The sequence below is a fragment of the Nuphar pumila genome, chromosome 7 (genome assembly GCF_984573655.1).
Source record: "Nuphar pumila chromosome 7, dmNupPumi1.hap1.1, whole genome shotgun sequence".
NCBI classification, from domain to species: domain Eukaryota; kingdom Viridiplantae; phylum Streptophyta; class Magnoliopsida; order Nymphaeales; family Nymphaeaceae; genus Nuphar; species Nuphar pumila.
The window spans coordinates 114,501,667-114,524,608 of NC_143255.1; the positions used below are offsets into that span (position 1 = coordinate 114,501,667).

General features: G+C 36.2%; 1 protein-coding gene across 1 annotated transcript; it reads right to left on the bottom strand.

Moving 5' to 3' along the window:
- Positions 1 to 17,425: 17,425 nt before the first annotated feature.
- Positions 17,426 to 22,574, bottom strand: LOC149833020 (F-box protein At4g00755-like). The gene is made up of 6 exons (XM_090012680.1): positions 22,404 to 22,574; positions 21,824 to 21,954; positions 19,198 to 19,611; positions 18,927 to 19,105; positions 18,155 to 18,273; positions 17,426 to 17,931 (listed from the first exon to the last, which is right to left on the bottom strand). Exons 2-6 carry the CDS (start codon positions 21,948 to 21,950, stop codon positions 17,649 to 17,651), a joined length of 1,122 nt encoding a protein of 373 aa, XP_089868806.1. The 5' UTR covers positions 21,951 to 21,954; positions 22,404 to 22,574; the 3' UTR covers positions 17,426 to 17,648.
- Positions 22,575 to 22,942: the final 368 nt, after the last annotated feature.

Consider the following 22,942-nt stretch of genomic DNA (forward strand, 5'->3'; position numbering starts at 1 on the left):
GAAGGTAATGGTCATCTCAAAACCAAAGAACTTAAATGTATTGGTTACTGGATTCTAGAACTGCACCATGGAATCTACGTGACTATGACTAATTTGCCATGGTGTGAGCTCCAAGAATTTTCAAAACTGCATTCGATCTGACCAGTTCTTCGCTTCCTCTGCTAGTGTTAAGAACCACTCATGTGCTTGAAACTAGTAGAATCAATGCATAGAGCTTGTTGGATTTTTCAACTCTTGAGCCTGTGAATCCTGCAATCATAATAAATTTTGCATGAAACTAATCAAATATCATAATTTAATTATTGAATATAACAATAAAATTTAATTCATACACATATATGATAAATTAATCATTGAATTGCAATATTATAAACATGCTTCAATGTTTGTAATATTTAAATTTTAAATTCAAAATTTAAACTTATATTAGAATTCTCAATTTAGTATTTAAATTTCAAAATTTAGTATTTAAATTCAAATCTAAACTCATAATTAAAATTTAAATCTAAATTCATAATCCCAATTCAAACTCAAATTCTTAATTTAAAAGATAAATACAAATTCAAATTTAAGGTCACAATTAAATTTTAAATATAAATTTTAAATTCAAAACTAAAATTCAAATCTAAACTTAAAATTAAAATTTAAATTTAAATTCAAATTATAATATAAGCAAAAAATTTAATTTGAAATTCAAACTCAATTTAAAAATTAAAATTTTAATTCTAAATTAAAATACAAATTTAAATTCAAGTTTCATATGAAAATCTAAACCCATAAAATAAATTTTTTAATTTATAATATAAATTTAATTTAAATTCAAATTTGATTCAAATTCAAACTTAAATTCATACCCAAATTAGTCAATGAATTGCAATATTTAAAATAGTTATCTTACAAACATGCTTCACACACACATATGATAATTTAATAAATGTATATCTATACTCAAACTAGTTATTCTAAAAACATGCTTCACATATATACGATGAATTTATCAATGATTTGCTTATTAAAAATAGTGATCTTACATACATGTTTCACTTACATATATAGCATTTTAAAGATTGAATTGCAAGAATCAACACAAATACATATATATATATATACATATATATATATATATATATATATATATATATATATATATATATGATAATTCAATGAATGATTTAATATAACATTGAAATTGATTGCAAACATCTTACAAACATATTGCATATAATAATTAATGAAAAAAGTACTTGTCCACAAGCATTGAACCTTGTTTGTTGTTGCGACCTCTTCCTCGGAGCATGCACTTACTCTTTTAAGGGTTAATCTTTCACCTCCTTAGACTCCTAAGCATCTTCCTCTGCACTTTTCACCCTATTCATCTCCTTCAACTGAGAACCATCAACATTATTCTCTACCTTCTATTTACTCTAAAATATTCTCCACCTCATTTATATATGCCATCCTTCCCTTACTCAAGTACCTCATCTATCCTTCCCACACTCTCACCATTGCCACTGCAGATAAGGGTGTATACAAGTCGGGCTTAAGCTGAGTTGAGGCTCAAGAAGCTCAGCTCGACTGAAAAGTATATTGTTATGGCTCTCGAGCTCGAAGATGAGCCTGACTAGTCTTGTTCGAACTCGGCTTGTAGCCGAGCTAAGATGAGCTCGGGTCAGATCGTAATAACTTATCTTGAGCCAAACCAGGTCAGCTTATGATAACCGAGCTGGGTCAGCTCGTGATAGCCGAGCTCGAGCCAAACTCGGGTCAGCTCGTTATGGCTCGACTATAGTTTCAAACATGTGATAACTGAGCCCAAGCAAAAATCAAGTAAATCGGCTTGACCTATTGTCACATTCTCTGTTATTGGCACCCGATTGAACCTAGAAAATGGCTCTAATATTATCTAAAAAAGCTTGATCTCGACTTGGCTTGCCACAAAAAATGAGCCAAGCTTGAATACCCTCTATTTCATTATTCGGCACATTTACCAGCCTTACTTGTATCCACTTGTGCATATGTGCATGTTTCATTTTTGTGCATGCGTTTGAACTACACAATTTAACACATCATACAAAGATTTAGTCCTAGCATTGAAATGCCAACAATTCTTACATTCCATAGAAAAATGGATCTTCACAACCACATACAACTACTTATGTATGTTGCATGATTTCAAAAAGTGGTGGTATTATTGAAAAATCAATTTGAGATATTTGATCCAACCTAAAGTCAATTTCAAGGATGTCATAAAATAATTAGAGAAAGAAGACATTTCAAGAGATTCAAAGTTTCAAACCATGAGAACGAAGGGTCTCAAACTGTATTGCATTGTTGGTGTCTCTATCAACATAGGTTCCAAATCAACAAGTAAAAGGACAAAAATTAAAATACCAATATATCTTCATAGTGAAAAAGATACCACGTTAAGTGAATAAGATTAAAGTTGCAAGGAGAAAATCCAAATTTAGTTGACTGCGATATAGATGGTTGCATTCACAATCTAGCAGCACTCTTGAGATACTTCAACATGCTCTGCTTTATGTCCTATTACTTTTAAACATATTGTCTAGATCTATAAACCTTGCTTCTTATAAACTATAACCACAAAGTTAAATTGAGTTTTCTTCAAATTTCAAAGGCAAAAAAAATAAAAAAGTGACAGAATTGTTCAAAAGATCAATGCTTAAATAGTATATAACATCTGCACATGACCATCAAGTGGTTATCCTCAGTCCAATAAACAACTATAATATGGTAAAAGCTAGGATATCGCCACAATGAGTTAAAGGATCCACAATATTTAATCCTAAGCATGTATTTTTTATTGAAACAATCCTAATCATGTATAAAATAGTAATTTAAATCACTATAATTAAGAGAATCAAATAAAGAAACTAAAATTGAATGTAATTAAATAATTAATTCTATACAGTTTATAAAAAAATTTGTACAGTCCACAATGAATCAAATAATCAATTATGTACAGTCCACAATGAATCAAATAATCAATTATGTACAGTTTGACTACTAATAACTCATGATCCCTCCTTGATCCTCTATTTCTCCCAAAACATAGCCAAAATTGTAGACCTATTAGAAAAAATAAAAAACAAAGAAATCATTCTCATGTCCAACTGTTCAAGTCATAAATCATTAAAATTTGTAAAGCAGCTAAAAACAAAACCCTGAACATTGCTCATACATCATAATCATAATCATAATCATGATATAGAAAATTCAATATTCCTAGCCATTTGTGTGGTTACATTTAAAAGATCATTACCTTTTACAATATTTTTTAAGAAATAATTGAATGCGTTTAACGATAATAAACCAACATAAAAATTTTAAAATAACTAAAGCAAATGCATAATGAATTGTATACCAGGTATGAATGTGAAGTGATACATTTGCGTCTACTGCTCAAAGAAATGTGATTCAAGTTCTTCATTATCACCAACATGTGAAACAAATTTTTTTATTAAATCAATCATAATAAAAATTAAAACTACAAAAATTAACATGAAGATATTTAGTTTGTGGATTTATAATTACATTTATAACAACTTGATGTGTCTTTATCTAATCTGAAGTACAAATTAAAGCTTCCACTGTCTTTGGTAATAATGAACCATGAGTGTCATCAAGCACTCGACCTCCTGTATTGAAAGTCGACTAAGAAGCAACTGTGTTGATGGGTATACTCAATATCTCACAAACTAGCTGCGAAAGAATACAATACTTTGCTTCTTTATCCCTCCACCATGCTAAAATGCCAAAATGTCCATCTATATTGTATTTGGCTAATTTATCTTTCAAGTAAATGGCAAGATCTGATTTTGTATTGGAAAGGAATATTGTCTGCCTTACTTAAAAAAACAAAGAAATCAACACTCTCACTACTAATATTACTGCATGCTTTGGAATCCCGACCACTATTGCCAACCTTATTGTTGTCCTTTCTGCTTGAAGTACCAATATTAAAATCAATTGCTATCGTATATTGACTCTCATGCTGAGCAACATAATCATTATAAGCTTTTGCAATGTAGTTTTCAGTAACTGAACATATTTTTCTTCTTCCTTGTTAGAATGGATTATAGAAAGTACAAAATTTACCAAATTATCTTTTATTCTGGGATCCAAAATTGAAGCAATGGTCATTAACAAATTGCAACTTCTCTAATATTTCTCAAACTTTTTCCTTATTTTTTTTGCCATTGTTCCCATAAAGCCAAAACTTTTATTCGCCTTTTTATCATATACCTCCTTCACCTTCTAAATCTCCAAGAAAAACAAGTTTGAAGTAGGGTATTGAGTCCTTGAAAAAGGTCGAGAAACATTATAGAACACTTTGAGGAAAATGCATATATCTTGATTTCTATCCCAATCTTCATCTTCAAGCAACCAATCAAATGATGCATTATCAACATTATATCGTGGAACTACATCATTATATATCAAGGCAATCTCCAACATTAAGTATGTCAAATTTTATCTAGTAGGGACACCCAAAACTAACTTTCTTAAAGTTGGAACATCTAGTTCCTTTGCTGCAATTAAGAAATTATGAAGACTTGATGGTGAAATTCTAAAGTATTTGATGTTTTCTCTAACCTTGTAAAGTGCCCCTTTAATCTCCTAAATCCCATCTTGCACTATTTAAACTCATGGAGTTTTCCAAAGATGATCAATATAGGACTAAACAATTTTCATAACATAGTTTTTTTTCACTTTAAAATGCTTTTTCAAATAACTATATAAAAAAGGGGTTATTTTGCTAAAGAACTTGGTTCCAAATAAGCATAATTTTGAGCTAAATAACAATAATCTCCCATGTGGGTTAAAATTAGGATAGAAGGGAGGAGCGAAGCTGTTCGTGAAAGTCATATGCATAAATGAAGGTACCTTTCGATTTAAACCGACACTTAGTATGAACAAGATTAAGACAATATCAGAAACTAAGTAGCTAGCAACTTTGAACTTAGTCCCTAATATGAATTTCTTAGGCCTATTCACACACATCCTCTTTTCAGGTAACTATATATGTCATCAATATATAAAGGTTGTAATTATTTAGGGTCTTGTGCAGTATCCCATTCTATGAGTGCTCTAGAGACAACCTCAATCTTAGAGAAGGTGACCCACACCTCCACACTCATATAGGTGAGTCAGTCAAAAGTGAAAACCTGTTTCAATCACCTTATTTAATATGGCCTATAGATCTCATTAACTGCTAAATGACTCATCCTCATGTCAGGTTTTTTTGAGTACTTACATCAAAACGAGACATAAAGATACTCTCTATCTTCACATATATGATAGTGCTCACCAAATTACTTCAGTGACTTGCTCTTCATATTGAACCAAGAACTCAAGCAACCTCAATCACTCAGTTGAGTTTCCATCATGGGTAATATCGTTACTGGGTTTTAATCTCATTCTCTTAGATGTACTTTAAATTTTTTGTGAAAGACCTTTCATTCATGGATCTAAATTAACAAAATCCAAATCTAAATCCAAATCTAAATTCAAATCCAAATCATGAGTGTTCTAGAGACAACCTCAATCTCATAGACGGCGACCCACAATCATATAGGTGAGTCTATCAAAAGTGAAAAGTTGTTTCAACCACTTTAGCCAATCTGACCTACATATCTCATTAAGAGCCAAGTGACTCATCCTCAAGTTAGTTTTTTTAGCACTTATATTAGAACGAGACATGAAGATACTCTTTATCTTCATATATATGATAGTGCTCACCCAATTACTCCAGTGATTTGTTCTCCCCATTAATCCAAGAACTCAGGCAACCTCAGTCACTCGGTTGAGTTTTCATCACAGGTAATCTCTTTAGTGGGTTTTAATCTCATTCCCTCATATGTACTTTAGATTTTTTGTGAAAGGCTTTCGTTCATGGATCTAAATTAACAAAAGTCTAATTCAAATTCAAATTCAAATCCAAATTAATATTAATATTAATATACAAAGTTCATTTGACAAGCCCAAGATCTAATGCCCCTTTATCCAAGATACTCATCTTCATGTCACAGGTTTTTTAGGGCACCTATATTCGAATGAGACATAAAGATACTCTCTATCTTCACATATATGATAGTGATTACCCAATTACTCCAGTGACTTGTTCTTCCCATTAAACCAAGAACTCAGGCAACCTCAATCACTCGATTGAGTTTTCATCATGGGTAATCTCTTTAGTGCATATTAATCTCATTCCTTCATATGTACTTTAGATTTTTCATGAAAGGCCTTTCATTCATAGTTTTAAATTAACAAAATCCAAATCTAAATTATGAGTGCTCTAGAGACAACCTCAATCTCATAGAGGGCGACATACACCTCCACACTCATATAGGTAAGTCTGTCAAAAGTAAAAATATGTTTCAACCACCTTAGCCAATTTGGCCTACAAATCTCATTAAGAGCCAAAAGACTCATCCTCATGTCATAGGTTTTTTTGATCACTTACATCAAAATGGGACATGAAGATACTCTCTATCTTTACATATATGATAGTTCTCACCCAATTACTATAGTGACTTGTTCTTTCCATTGAGCCAAGAATTCAGGTGATCTTAGTTACTTAGTTGAGTTTTCATCACAAGTAATCTCTTTAGTGGGTTTTAATTCATTCTCTCTGATGTACTTTAGAGTTTTAGTGAAAAGACTTTCGTTCATGGATCTAAATTAACAAAATCCAAATCCAAGCTCAACCAAGGATTGTCAAGCATTTGGTACTAAGTTTCTTCCGCCGTTTTTAGTAACCAAATAAACCAGAAGAGGGACCAAATTGATAGTCAGCATAATGGACAAAAATGGATTTGTGAATAAGAGAAAATATTAATATTAATATACAAAGTTCATTTGACAAGCCCAAGATCTAATACCATTGAGGGCTTTGCCCTCTAAGGCAACTATCCTCATTTTAAACTCAAAGAAAATTTTCAACATGATCAATATGTGACTAAACAATTTTCATAAAGTAGTTTTTTTTTTCTCAAAAATGTTTTTCCAAATAACTAACCCAAAGAAGAGATTTTTTTTGCCAAAGACCTTGGTTCCAAATAGGCATAATTCTGAGCCAAATAACAATAATAGACACCAAATGCAGGGAAAGTAAAAGGAGAATTACTCGAAACTTGGATAAAAGAAACCTCAAATCAGTAGGAGATGATTAGAACCTATTGCCTGTCCCATACATAAAATTCTGTTGAGTCTGCTTGAATCCATAAGACTAGAGCAAAAATCAAAAGTGTTGAATTTCTTGTGAAATCTCATAAGAGAAGGCTGTCTCAATTAACCATCTATAAGAAGTACAATTGTTAGCTTTTGAGAATCCAAAAGACGCCTTAAATCTCTAAAGGTGTTTAGTTGGGCCACTCCTCAAATATTCTATGAAATTATTTTCATGGGGAATAAGATAGGAAAAAAGCTTCTACTAACTGAGGTCAGCTTAATTGTCAAAGGTCAGAGGTCCAACTCGTAACAAGGGAGAAAGTGCTTGGCTTGAAACACCTGTAGTTGTATTAGTTTTAAAGCAAAATTAACCTAGAAGAAGTGCATTGTCCTTGTTCGAAACAGATAAATGAGGAAATTTAGGGTATGTTTGATGGCGCATCTCGCAGGATGCCACGACCATGCGGGATGCTGCTACAATCAAACCTTGGACGCAGAAGATGCGAGGAACATAGAGGGTGCGAGGAACACATCCCATTTTGGGCATAAGTTTTGCTCCACCCCTTGTTATGATGAGAACAGGGACGTGGGGGGCGGTGTTGAAAAAAGAAATACGAGGGAGGGGGTGTACCCCTGACCCTCTCTCTCTCAGCCTTGTACAGGCGGAGTGAGGGCACTAGCGGCCAACGAGGCCACCGGCGGCTGGCGATGCCACCAGTGACTGACCATGCTATTGAAGACCACCCATAGTTCTCTCTCTCTTCCCCCTTTTCTTCTTTCTTCCCCTTCCTCTCTCTCTCTCTCTCTCTCTCTCTCTCTCTCTCTCTCTCCCTTCTTCTTTTTCTTCATTTATCTTCATCGTTCTTCTTCTTCTTCATTTATCTTCTTCTTCATCTTGGTATTGATTTCTATTATTTAGGGTATTTTTTCATTGATTAGGTTTTTGAAACATATTTTTTAAATTAGGGTTTTTATAGTTAATTTGATTTGAATTTTCATTGATTTGATTAGATTTTTTTTTTTTATGATTAAGATTTTGAATAAAAACTTTTAAAGCTTTTCATAGTTAATTTGATTAGGACTTTTGGTGTATTTGGTTAGGTATTTTTTTTTATTTTCTTTGGTTAGGGTTTGAATTAGGGATTTTTATTTCATTTTATAGTTTTTTTCTTATAGTTTAGGGTTTTTTTGTTTATTTAGAATTTATTTTATTTTCTTTGATTAGGATTTGAATTAAGGGGTTTTTATTTAATTTTATGGTTTTTCTTATAGTTTAGGGTTTTTGGTTTGTTTATGATTTATTTTATTGCATTCTAAGATTAGTTAATTTGTTTAGGGATTTTCATGTATTTGATTAGAGAATTTTTTTCTTTGGTTAGGGTTTGAATTAGGGTTTTTTATTTCATTTTATATTTTTTTATAGGTTAGGATTTTCGGTTTATTTATGATTTATTTTATTGTATTTTAAGGTTTTATAATTTGATTAGGGATTTTTTTATTTTCTTTGGTTAGGGTTTGAATTAGGGGATTTTTATTTAATTTTATGGTTTTTTATATTTTAGTGTTTTTTGGTTTATTTATGATTTATTTTATTTTATTGTATTTTAAGGTTTTATAATTTGATTAGGGAGTTTTTTATTTTCTTTGGTTAGAGTTTGAATTAGGGTTTTTTTATTTAATTTTATGTTTTTTTCCTATAGTTTAGTTTTTTTTGGTTTATTTATGATTTATTATTGTATTTTAGGCATTTATAATTTAATAGGATTTGATAATTTGATTTTTATAGCTATTTTTCTTTTAGGGTTTGATATTTTTATGATAAACTTTCATAATTATATGTGATATGACATTGATTAAATCATTTATATATAAAAACTTATATCATTTTTTGTTTTTTCTCAAATGACTCAAATTGTAAATATTTTGTAGTTTTTAGATACAATATGAGATCCATATCCGAGGCTAAAATCCATAATAAACACGTCAAAACACTCACATGGTTAGATGAATCGAGTTGTATGATCCAAAACAAAGTTATCCGACCCATTATCTGTGTATGTTCATGTTGTCCACACATAGTGTAAAACAAACATTGAACATAAAGAGTACAATCTAAACAAACATTCGACTTGGTATAGTTGTTACATAACGAGTATTTTGGCTGTTTTGTTTGTTCATTTTGTCAAACCTTTCAAACAATCCCTTTTCGTTTGACTTGAACATTAGGCCCTCGAACATAGCAGTTGGCAATAACACGACATTTAGATAAAAAAGACCCAAATGGGACCATTGATCGGTTGATTGAGCTGATTTGCGAACCATAAGAAAAGCTCACGTCTCACACCATGAGTAGGGATGGCAGTGGACCAGGAGAAAGCGGGGCCCCGCCCCGCCTCGCCTTGTTTGGACCGAGGATGAAGGGTATGAAACGGGGATGGAGGCGGGGACGAATGTTAAAATCCATCCTCGTCCGGGGGTGGAGGCGGGGATGGACATGCACTTTTCCCCGCCCCGCCCCGATCCCCGCCTCATCCCCGCCCGACCACTTTTCCCCGCAATATCCCCGCCCCGCCCCGCCCCGCCTCAACCCCGTTTGAACCGGGGATGGATGACATGAAACGGGGATGAAGGCGGGGATGGAGGATAAAATCCATTCCCCGCCGGGGACGGAGGCGGGGGTGGAGGATAAAATCTTGAAGCGGGCTGGGGGTGGAGACCTTGTCCCCGCCCCACTGCCATCCCTAACCATGAGGATCAAAGTAAGCTACAACAATAAGAAAACAAAAATGTAACTTATTACCAAACGTTGGAAGAAGAGTAGATCTGTGATTTAAAAGTAATTTGGCATTCTCACCGTCCACAATGTACACAAGACCATGAAGTCCTTGTGAGATGAAGCAATGGACGGTGAAGATGTCAAATTACTTTAAGAAGTGATTTGACAGATCACCTGATCGGCTCTCCGTTGGAAGGCCCCTAACTATCCACAAACTAACTTCCGTGGGGCCACTAAAGACATAAAAAGGCCATGTGATAGGGTCTAGTTAGGGGTGCCGCGGGTCAGAATAGGCAGCTGCAAACCTAGGTCTGAATCCTTATTGCAGCTAAGATTTGGAGCAGTAAAAGACAGTCTTTGTGGGCAACTTCAGAAAAGGTGTGCTTGAAGAAGAGGCCGTTCTTAAGCGAAGAGAAGCTCAAATTCTTTATAGATGGCCGAAGAGAAGAATCGACAACGAATTGATATTGCAGACGCCTGGTGGAAAAAACCTGCAGAGAGGCCAGCCAGCATCACTAACTTCAAAGGAGAGACCAGAAACCAGATCCTCGACAGTTGAGGACCATGGTAATGAGAGAGAGAGAGAGAGAGAGAGAGAGAGAGAGAGAGAGAGAGAGAGATCTGACCTTCATTACTCGTAGAATAAATTGAAGAAGAATGGAGAAAACTCAAAATGCTTTGGCATGACCCAGTCGTTAATCAATTGAAATCAAGAGCAAAACTGCAAAGTGCAGAGCGCAACAGGTAAGAGGCAGCACTTACAGTATACCATCAGACCTGTCTTGGATGCTGTTTATCCATGTGATTAACAACAGCCAGAACACACCATGTATGAATAAGATGTTTCTTAGATGGGTCTCACAAAATTTTTGAGAGCTACTCAAGTTTTAGATGATCAGCATTTACAGTGCCAAAAATTGAATGACTGAAACAAAAACAACGATGATGGTGTTCCGGCTGCGCGCCAGCATCCAAGGCAGCTCTGACGGTATACCATCAGAACTGCCTCCGACCTCATGCGCTCTCTGCCAGCATCTTTCTTAGCTTTATCGTTATATGAATATATAGAATGAAAATAATCGTTAGTGCGTGCATCAGGTTTTGGTGTACCCGTTTATGCACTCTGCTTGGAGGTATCAAATGATTGGATGGTCAAAAGAACCTCAAGACAATATACATAATTGGATGGTCAAAATAAACTCGATGTAATCTACATGGATTGCTTAGTGAAGAACAAATTTTTGATTTAGTAAGCTATAAAAAAAATCAACAATAACATATTATCCTTGCAAAATAGTGTGTTTCTCGAAATACCTGGTAATTTGATAAAAATTCTCCGTATATTATTAGAACCCAAACTCTCACAGAGAGCTATTCTACAAATTCCAACGAAGAGCGTGCAACATTTGAGGAGAGAGAGAGAGAGTCATCGCTCCTAATCGGCTACAGGGAAGCATGAGGTAGATGAGGGTTTGACGACAAGCAAGGGAGAAAAGGCATTTTCTCTGAGTTGATGACGAGCGTGGAGTTGATGACGAGAGAAAAATATGTTATCTTAGAGAACAAGAACAAAAACCAAGAACAAAACTTAAAGAAATCTCTGAATAAATTTTATTAAAAATAAACTAAACATGATACATCTATATATAACTTTATAGAAAGACAAATTTATAAAAGTACAAACACACTCCTACCTTGGATGGGATTCTAGGGGCATCCCACCATAGTCCTAGCCTGAATAGGACTTCAGGTTGGATGGGTTTTCCTGAAGAGTCCTGGGAAAAGGGGGACTCCCTCTATGTTGTCCCAGCTGGGTAGATCCTGGGATGGGGTAAATTCTCTTGGTCAGACCTAGAGCAGAAAACAGACAGTAACAATCCACACCTCTCAAACATGCCTTGCTCTTAAGATGAAAACTTTGAGTACCGCTGCAACCATTCATTTGCAACCTCCAATTGTGCGCAGTGGTTGGACTTTGTTGCTCTCCTTCAGACCCGATGCACAGCTCGTCCCCAAGTATAATCCACTTTTGTTTATTTCAGTTTCGCTTGACTTTTAAGAGCCACGAAGGAAACACAATCTCCAAAGGATGCAGATCGATCAAACTCTTATCTAGAAAAACTGGCGATAGAAAGATACAATTTGTTGATGATCCAAATAAAGAGAGTGGCATGTACATAAAAACCCCAAATTGATCCAATTGTAATGTATGAACCAGAGTAGCAGGATCCAACTATAGTGACTTTTGGATCCACTTTAAGTAAGGAAGAGGTGGATCCAGGTCCAAAATCGATGGTAACTGATTCAAGGTCTGAAAACTAGTACAAAGCGGGCTAGAACAGAACTGAGCCACCTCTCGGTTGGTGCCCCGTGACTTGATGGAGGTCTGATGGATAGTCACAAGCGGGCAAGCTGTCGAATGTCGTCCCATCCTCCTCTTCTGTGTTCTCCATTGAGAGGGAAAGGGATCTCCTGCAGGGTCGGGTGACAAGGCTGGTCCTGTCGGAGTTGAATGCTAACTCCCTATAGTTATGTGGGTCAAAGACGTAGATAGTGAGGAGTGACCAAAACACTAGGTATGTGGGGCTCAATCCTTCATCGTCGTAGAAACAGAGGTCGATGGTCGTCCTTCAACCATAGTCACCATCGGGGGAGTTGTCGAGCAGGTTCGCGATGGTCGACCCTAGGGTCTGGTCAGCTCCTTTCGAGATTAACTAAGAGGAAGAACAAGGGCAAGGGATAGGGGGATGTGACCATGGTGGCTCAACTAGAAGGTCAACCTCCTTGGGTGGCACTGGTTAGGGGTAGCGTCAGAGCCTTCTCTCGAGCTCATCGTCAGTTTTAACCTGACATCCTCCAAGATTTTGGACGTCAGGGTCCACTGAAAATACTCGGTGCACATTTGCACCCATTGAAGTTCCCATCTAACATCTCACAAAATATCTAATTTTGTGGTTTTTAATTCATCATTAATTCATGCTTACAACAACTCAAGGGCCTTTCGAGCGCATTCATTCCCTTTTGTATGGAGCTCTCGATAGGGCTCCTTGATTGTGATGCAAAGTAAACCCAACAACCAAAACAAGTCACTTAATGACTCCAGGAGACAACAAAGGTTTGTTATCACCCTACTACTGTTCCACTTGTCAATTGCATTGACATGAGCTAGGAACTTTGTGTGGAGTTTGCCAACCATATCTTGGGCCCGCCTCATCTCAGGGCCCTCCAAAGTTGCTACTAACTAGGGTATAAGGCTTACTTTGGGTTTGGTCTTCTGGTCAAAAGTATAAGATACGTTAAAATAAATTTTTTGAAAATGTTTAGGGCTTTTACGAGGTCAGAGCTAATTTATTTCTGGGATAGACAAGGGTGTTACAGGTTCAGTTTAGTTTTCTAGGTTCAGATAGAGTTCAAAGATCGGGCTAGATCTCAGCGATCCAGACAAATTTTTGGAATTTGTAACTTGGATTTGAAAGCTAACAGATATACGTTCTTGGGGTAAAGATTTCAGAATTTATGGATCTAAGAAAAGGCCAAAGAAAATTTTCAAAGTTTAAAAACATTAGGTAGTCAGGATCTATTCGTTGAATCTGATACGTTTTACTAAAATGCTAATATCTAAAGATCGGGATATAATTTTTCTAATCCTTAAATGGGTTCAGTTTAGGACAGGTAAGACTAACTAGGGTGAATTTTTGGGAATTTTTAGGATTGTCAAACTACTAGGATGAATTTTTAAAAATTGGACTTCGATGTAGGCTTGAGAAAAAATTTAAACACGTGACTACCAAGCTGCCAAGATTGTCCTTTGGCTCTTGGTAATAGACAAAAACGTCCTATGGAGTATGAATCAACCTGAATCCTCAGGATTCAGGGTAGATAAGAGTTGGGTATGATCTAACTCTAATCACGATCAAAATTCGATGCAGTTGAATGAAATATATTTCAAAAAATAAATACGAGCGTCGAATCAAACCTGAACAAAAATAGAGAAAGGCATGGGCCTTTCAAAAAATGGTGCTCTAATACAATTGTTAGAACCTGAACTGCTACAAAGGATGGTTCTATGCATTCCAACGAGTTGGATGTGAGACATCACTCCAAAGAGAGACATGTACTACGAGTAGTAGGGCGTGGTGCAAGGTGGATGGGGCATTGATAACAAGAAAAAGTATTCCCTCCAGTTCAATGATGGGTGTGGAAGAGAGGTGAGAGAGAAATATGTTCCTTATGTTTGATGGTTTGTCCAGGATTAGACGAAATAAACAAAACATTGGTTTTGTTCATTTTGTAACAATTGTACAAAGTTCAACGTTTGTTTGGGCTGTACTCGAATGTCTATTGTTTGATGGCGATGTGTGAACAACTTGGACAAACACTGAAATCTTGTCGCTACAAGCAATGTTCGAGTAGTCGGGTGAGTCTGGGAGGTTGTTCGACTACTCACAGTCAGTGCGGTCGACAGTGGAGTTAGTCCCCAAGCAACAGATCATCGCCTACCTAGAACAACAAAAAAAGACCCCATTAATCCAAACAACTGAAATGAATGAATGAAGTACAAAAACTGAAAATTGACAAAATCTACATAATACGCATCCGAGCATAATTAAATAATACATTAAGAATTCACACAAGCAACACAAAAGATAGGACACAATAGACAAGCTAGAGCATAATGAATTAACAAAGATTAAGGCGGCAAGTACGAGGCCTTGTAGATGTATGCCAGCCTGTTCTCGCAGTACCAAGAGACTTCCTCCTTCATGTTAACCCCTTCTATCTGGATCAAAGATGTGTTCTTGTACTAGTTCGACTTAGATCTACACTAATCAAAACCCTAAAAATGATGAAAAAAAATACTTTATCCCAGACTCGCCCAGGAGGAGGGGTTGTTAGAAGAGATGCACCCAGACTGGCCGGCCACCGCCATCGGCTCCCACCCATCCCCTACACTCGGACCAACTCCTCCTTCGGTTGATCGTCACTGCATAGGAGAGAGAGAGAGAGAGATCGTCAGGCATGCCCATTGATGCGTGTCTCCCCCCATCTTGTTCTTTTCGTAATGGAGGGGAGGGAATAACTCTATTTTATGGATGCGATGGATGCCGCATCCAACGTTTTGTTAAAAAAGTATATTTTTTGTGATTTTCATCATATGCGACGTGCGAGATGCACCATCAAACGTGTCAGAGAACAAGAACCAATAACTAAGAACGAAACTTATAAAAAATTCTTAATAAACTTCATTAAAAATAAACTAAATAGGATACATTTATATATAGTTTTACATGAGGGCAGATTAGTAAAAGTATAAACACACTCCAATCTTGGATGGGATTCTAGGGTGGCGTCCCACCATAGTCTCAGTCTAGATAGGATTTCGGGATTTCGGGTTGGGCGATTTCTCTGGAGAGTCTTGAGAAAAGGATTCCCTCTGCATAGTCCCAGTTCGCAAATCCTGGGTTGGGGCAAATTCTCTTGGTCCAACCTGTGGAAAAAAAGGGTTTGTAACACGTATCTAAAAAATTGATTCCCAATTTTTAGGACATTTTTACCGCTATGCAAATATAACATGACCTTCACAACTCTTTACTTAGGAATGTCTCCAAAATGTACGAACCTCCATAAAAAAAAATGGCAGGCAATACAACATTTGTAACCCATGTTTGTGAATGTCATACTATATTTACTAATAAACTCTTGTCTGTACCATTTTTTTCAGGCAAGAGGACATTCACAAATACAATACGACCCTTTGCAACTCATTGTTGTGAATGTCCCCAAAATGTGCAAACTTGTTTTTAATAAAATCACGTAAAAGGCACATGCAGAAGGACGTTCACAAATGTGTGAGGACATTCGCAGATGTGAGAAAATTTATTTAAAGGAGGTTCACACATTTTGGTGAGTTGTAACTCATGGTTATGAATGTTCTCAAAATATGTGAACCTCCTTGTACTAAAATCACATAAGGGGCACAGGTAAGATGGCATTCGCAAATGTGTGAGGACATTCATGTGCGCATTTCATGTGCGAATGTCAAGACATTAACAAATGACAATATTTAGTTAAAGAAGGTTCACATATTTTTTGGACCTTTGAAATTCATGACTACAAATGTCCTTAAAATGTGTTAATCTCTTTTTACTAAAATCGCATAAAGGGCACATGAAGAAGAACGTTTGCAAATGTGTATAGAAGGTCAGGACATTCACAAATATGAAAGTATTTAGTTAAAGGAGGTTCACGCATTTTTGAGACCTTCACAACTTATGATTGTGAATGTCCACAAAATGTGTGACCCTTTTAGATGCTCACAAATATGTGAGGACATTCACATGTGAAGATTAGGATATAAGCAAATGTGAGAATATTTAGTTAAATAAAGTTCACACGTTTTAGGGACCTTTGCAACTTATAATTGCTATGGTTGCGAATGTCCCCAAAATGTTTGAACCTCTTTTTACTAAAATCACATAAGGGGCGCATGCATGAGAATGTTCACCGTGTGAATGTCAAGACATTTGTAAATGTTGAAGTATTTAGTTAAAGAAGGTTTGAACATTTTGAAGACCTTTGTTACTTATGGTTGTAAATATCCCCAAAATGTGTGAACCTCCTTTTACTGAAACCTAATAAGAGAACATGATGACACAGGTAACATATTTTTACTAAAACCTAATAAGGGATACATGCAAGGTGACCTTCCCAAATGTTTAAAGACCTTCATTTGAAATTCAAAATGTGCGAACCTCCACTTGTGAATGTCCAAGCATTCATAAATATGAGAGTATATAGTTAAAAGAGGTTTGCGCATTTTGAAGACAGTTGCAACTCAGTTGCAACAACTCATGATTGGGAATGTCTCCAAAACGTGCAAGCCTCATTTTAATAAAATCTCATACAGGCCTTGGGCATGAGAACGTTCACAAAACGTGTGAAGATATTTGCAGATGTAGGAGAAATTAGTAAAACCGACATATTTTGAAAACATTTGCAACCATGAGTTGCAAAGGTCCTATAATACTGTAAATGTCCTCTTGCCTGTGCCAACATTTTTATAGGGAGGAGGTTCGCACATTTTTTAAAAATTCACAAGAGTTGCAAAAATCATGCTATATTTGCATAGGGGTAAAAATGATATAAAAAAAATCAAGAATCTAAATTTTGGATATGCAAGAAATTTCATCAATTTGCTAGTATTTAGGGGAAAACGCCATTTTGCAAATGCCAAAATTTCACCACTTAAAAATTTATGATCGTTAAGAAAAAGTACGACTCAAAATGTGATCATAACAAAGAAACCATGCTGAACACAACATATGGTCAGTTCGAGTAAGAGAAGGTTGTTGATTTGAGTCACAATTAGTGCACACCTTAATCGGTGCATATCTCCGAATTGCTCATCCAGGATAATATGCTGGATTTACTTTCTAAATGGGAATCCAAGGGCCCAAACAAGGTCTTTTACTTCCACAAGTGACTGAAGTATAACATAATTGATAGTGGTATTGAAGTTCAACTGTTACCTCAACCATCTAGACTATTCAATTTATTCATTACGCATTATACTCGACCACATATACATGATGCCCTAGTAACTTCATACTCGAGCACAAGTAGAGGCAACACTGTATCCATCAAAACCTGCCAAGCAAGAACTGGAATCGCATATTCATTCATCATCTGTTAAATGGTCATCAGAGTCCTCGTCGTTACCAAGAAAAGTTTGAAGGATAGCTCGGTTCCATCCCCTTGTGGCCCTCATCTGTCTAATTCTCGTTGCAAATGAAAGCCAAGCTGAAGAACCTGCAGCTTCATCATCTGATGATCGTCTCAGCATGTAGGGAATATCATCAGTTTTGGGAAAATACTTCAAAATGTATCGGCCTGAGTGTGTGTTGATATCAACATCAAATGCATGCAGCGGTCTGCCCACAACTTGAACATGGCACACACTTTAAACACAATAAAGACAAAAAGGTGTTAAACTTCAGAAACAGTACACACACAATACTTGAACGGACCATCACTGTTCATGTCATGCAGGTCAAGGTGATGCCATAACAAAAAGATGCCCTTGCTCCCGCAGCTGGCAATAGGTTTTATCATGTAAAGCTGAATGAAAACATACAGAGATGATATATGCACATCTGAAAGGGAAACATCAATAAAACTAACCATATATAGTACAAAGCATCCATTTCTTGTTTCTGGACTCTCCCCAAAAATTCAATCTGCAGGATTCCTCCAATGCACAAAACTGGCTTTGGAAGCTTAAAAGTCTGCAAACGATTTTCCTGTTCAACAAAAATGACACAATCAGTTCAATTTTCGATAATATTAAGTTCAAAACATAAAAGTCCAACAAGCCGGAGTAAACCAGGAAATGAATAGCCAGAATACACACAAGAAATGTCATGGTTCATCAAGTCCAATGTTATTCAGAGTACAGGTTTTTGTGTTGGTTTCAGATGCTGGTAAATGATGAAAGAAGATTCAGTGGTGACATGGCCCCACAAGCAGAGAGAGAGAGAGAGAGAGAGAAGCAGCCATTAATCTAGGTATACCATAAGAATCCAAAAGCATCTAATATGATGTGGAACTTAAATAAAAAATAACATAGATTAAGCCAGATATTGCTTGGCAAGTATCTGGTATACGTTATTAGAATAAAGAAGTAAATCCTGCAGTGCCATGAGACTGCCAAGTGATGGGTGAAAATCTTTGAAATTGTTCTCTTCTGTCTCTCAGTAGGGGAGGAAAATCTGGGGATGAAACTAATCCTCTAAGCCAGAAAAATTTCCCTAAAATAATATTGAACTTCAGAATTATAAATTTAGAATTTTCAAAAAATAACATAATATTCTGTACAAGCATAAGAACTGGCAACTGTTGATGCATTTTTCAAAGTTCAAAACCATGTTGTCCTTGAACTCAAATGATTACTTACCTGTACCATTGGAAATACCGGTGAAATGTACGTCCAAACATAATTATTGTCAGCAGATCTATCATTTGGCATGAGCTCAGAAAAAACCTCATCTCCTATGTTTAATGGTACCTTGGAATAACCCAGTTTAAATAGTACTGCCTTGGCTGAATATATAGGACTTCCCATCTGAAAGTCAGCTGCACAAAAGCAGTTTTAATGATAAGGAACACAATTGCATTTGCTAAATACAGTTACTTGCATCTTGGAACAAGCAAAGAAGAACATGGACCTTGAAATGGGTGTACATTGACTTCATATACAACACACAAGCGGGAGCTCAAATAGTATGTTAATGTCTCTGGCACATCCGTGCTGCTTTCACCTTTACTTGACCAATATGAAGGCCTCTCATCCTCAATATGGCATGGTTGCAATGTTTTCTCAATGCTTTCTTCTGGGTAATTATCAGTGCTCGAAGAACCAATTGACCGTTGGATACACCCTTTGTCTATAGGAGGAGAAAAGAGACTTCGAACTAAACATGCAAAGATTTTATGTTCTTTCTCCAGGTATTTCCATTCCAGAGCATTGCTGCAACCAACTACTGGACCTTCGTCTAAGAAGTTTTCTTCCACTCCAGTAAACATGGATGTTTCAGGAAACAGTTCCATGCACAACTCCTTACAGAAACTATTGGCAACAGCTGCAGAGAGTTTGTAATGTGCATCAGGATAATTCTTAACAGAAAAGAATATAACTCATAACAAGGTCAACATTAACTAATCACAAGAACCCATCAATTGCCAAGTCAGTATCCACTAGCTGCTGAACCAGCAATCAGGATAGCCGTGCTTTCCCCTCATAAACAGCAAAATAGATTATCCTCTTGATCATTTGATAAAAAACATGTAAACTACAGAGGCAAACATAAGTTATATTAAAACGCCACCCTCATAGGTAATACAAATGATGTGATTATTGCTAATCGCGTTTCTTAAGGGCTAAACTAAATTTAAACAGACTTTTAATATTAAAATGCATGTCTTTTAATGTATAGCCATAAATTCAAATGGGTTATTAAGGATAATTATCCTATGCACTTGACTGTATCAAGTAGGAGAGATACTTAAGTTTGTTAGCACCATTGAACAATGTTCTGGCCAAAGTGGAGTGTCACCAAGTGGTGAGTGGTACGGAAGGGGATGTGTTGATTGGTGAAAATGGAAAATAGAGCAGACATTGGTTATGTCACCAGCCTGGCCAGAATCAGATTTGCTTGGAAGAGTTGGAGACACCAACAGCAACTGTCAGAATACAAGCCCCTTGTTTTCTTTTGGCTTATAGGAAGGCATTGAAATTTAGAACATAATTGGTTATTTAAGAACTTTTTTAGAGAAACTGGATTGAGAGACGTGTGGTCGAAGAATTGGAGGCAGTGGAATAAAGCATCATGGAGCTATATTTGGCTGGAAAGAAATGCTCACCATTTTCATTGCAAATTCTCATCATTGGTTTCCATATTCTATACATACAAACATCCAAATAGGGCTCTGACTATGTGTTGTGCTTAGATTGCTTGTGATAATAAGGGCCTCAACCGACTTGAGTCTTATTAAATGAGAAGAGCATCTTGTCCTCATTTATGACATATATCTTTTTATCTAGGTGAACTATCACCACTCCGATTTCCCGATGAACTCCTATATCACTTTCTATAAATTTTTATTAGTTGGTCTAAACAACAAAAAACACATTTAGAGAGAAATTGCAAAGGCATAAGGAGTAACAACACTTCAAAACTAGAAAGAGTAAGCAATATAGAATCTCTTATTTATGATAGGTAACATTTATCTTTGACTTGTTCATCTTGAAATCTACATTCATTATAAGATATGAACCATATAATCCCATGTGCGTTTTCATATATAACCCTGTAAAACAATTTTATTGCCTTTTGAGGTTATAGATAAACAAGGAACATTTCCTCTGGTTACGAGTGCAAAAATTATTGGGGGTATGCTCCCAACTAGTTGGGAGCGTAAAGTGTGGGTTGCCTCCTGGTCTGCAGAAGCATGAATCCAAAAAAACAGTTGAGTGAACCACATAGAAGAATCTGACTACTAAAATCTGACCAAGTATCATATGAACAGTTCAGCTTTCCAGTCAATCATAAACCCTCAAACTCATTCCCGTAGCCCCCAGTTTATGGATTATTAGGCCTAAACAGAATATGCGCCTTTGAGCTTTATTTTATTTTTTTTCTTTTTGAACTCCATTATACAAGCATAGTGCATCTTTTTTTCCCTTAATTATGCCAAAGACAAATTTGAACAGAAGTGAACTATTATCAGTTTGGTTCAAATAAAATTCACCACCATCTTGGCGAACCGAAAAACAAAAGTACCTTAAACCATCATCACAGAATTCAAGTATAGCATATGGAATAAATTGTTACATATGCATTAACTCTTAGGACTAGCTTATAGATAAATCATTATACCCGCTGCCAATCTCATTGGTTACAACAGAGAGAGTGTCAGCTATTATTTTCGATGGAAGTGTTTAGCAAGCATAATTTCTTATTCTACACCATTTACAGTGGAAAACCATTGACAATCTTGAACTCTCATCCAATGCCTTGACATAAACAACATATGAAGATCAATCCGAAACACAGAAGCCCATAAGCCTCTAAAGAGTCAAGCACCCGATCATCACATTATAAAAACAGTTTGTTCCAGAAAAATAATAGCACAGATTATTCGCCGACACAAACAATTCCCTACCAGTGGGTATCAATCTAAGATGTTCGATTTGATTATGATAGTCACAGGAAACAATACATACGTCTAATTAGAAAAGTTTGGGCACAGCTCTGAATACAAAAGAAAGCAGAATGACAGAGAAGCACTCACCGAATCTCCTCCACGCACGCGAAACCGATGAAATGCGGACTAAATCCGCAGGATCCTTCAAACACTTCATAACGGAGATAGACATATCGTTCCCAAGCCAATCTAGAAAATCTCCACAAATGCCCATCTCGCTGGTCCAACAAACGAACACAAGACGGAGAAGGAAGAAAATGAAACAAAACCCCAATCAGAATCTCCTATAAGAACCTATCGCAGCAATGCCCCCACATCAACCCAAACAAAAGAAACAGAAGAAAAACAAACAGACAGAAGAACCCTAATTACCAACAAGAATACCTCAAAAATTACATTCCGAATGAAATGGAATTTAAAAAACAAAAGAAACCCTTACAAAAGAAAAAGACATGTTTTGCGTGAACAGAGGTTCCTAAAGATTTCATCGCTAAAAAACAAAAACAAAAATCATCTTTTTCTTCAATGCCCATCAAAATCCAAGACAAAACCGAAATACCCAAAATAAAAAACCCGAAAAGCCACCAAAAAGTTCGCCAAACAAAGAAAAAAGGAGACGAAAAAAGAAGAAAGAAAGAAAAAACACCACAATGATTCAGGAATTTACCTTACAAAACGTATCCGCGGTCGATCGAAGCCTAATTTACCCTCGCTAGAGAGAGGGAAGCGCGAAAATAAGAGGGGAAAAACGAGAGGGAGACGATACGGATATCACGATTTGAGCAGATTCTGCGGTTTTTTGTTTAGGGTTTGGGTAACGACGACGATGGCGATGTACAATGAAGGGGACTGGAGGGTCGCATGGGTACGCCAATTAAACCGCTAAGAGACCTACGCGTCATTTTCTTATCTGTACGGACCATTCGACGTCCATCCCAGCCCCTCCTTTTCAGACCATAATTGCCGAATAAAATATCTTCGAGCGCCTTCGGATCAGGTGTGGCCGTGCGCTTTGCACAATGACTAAAACACCCTCGTGAAGTGCAGAATATCACGATCCGTCCTGCTGGCAGGGTACGACGCCTATACGCTGGGATGTGCTGTCGTGAGGAGATGATGGAAAAAGTTACGGTAAGATAAGGAAAAAGAAATTTTTGGGTGACACGTTGGTTATCTCAACGATCAAGCCAGTACTAGTGCACTACT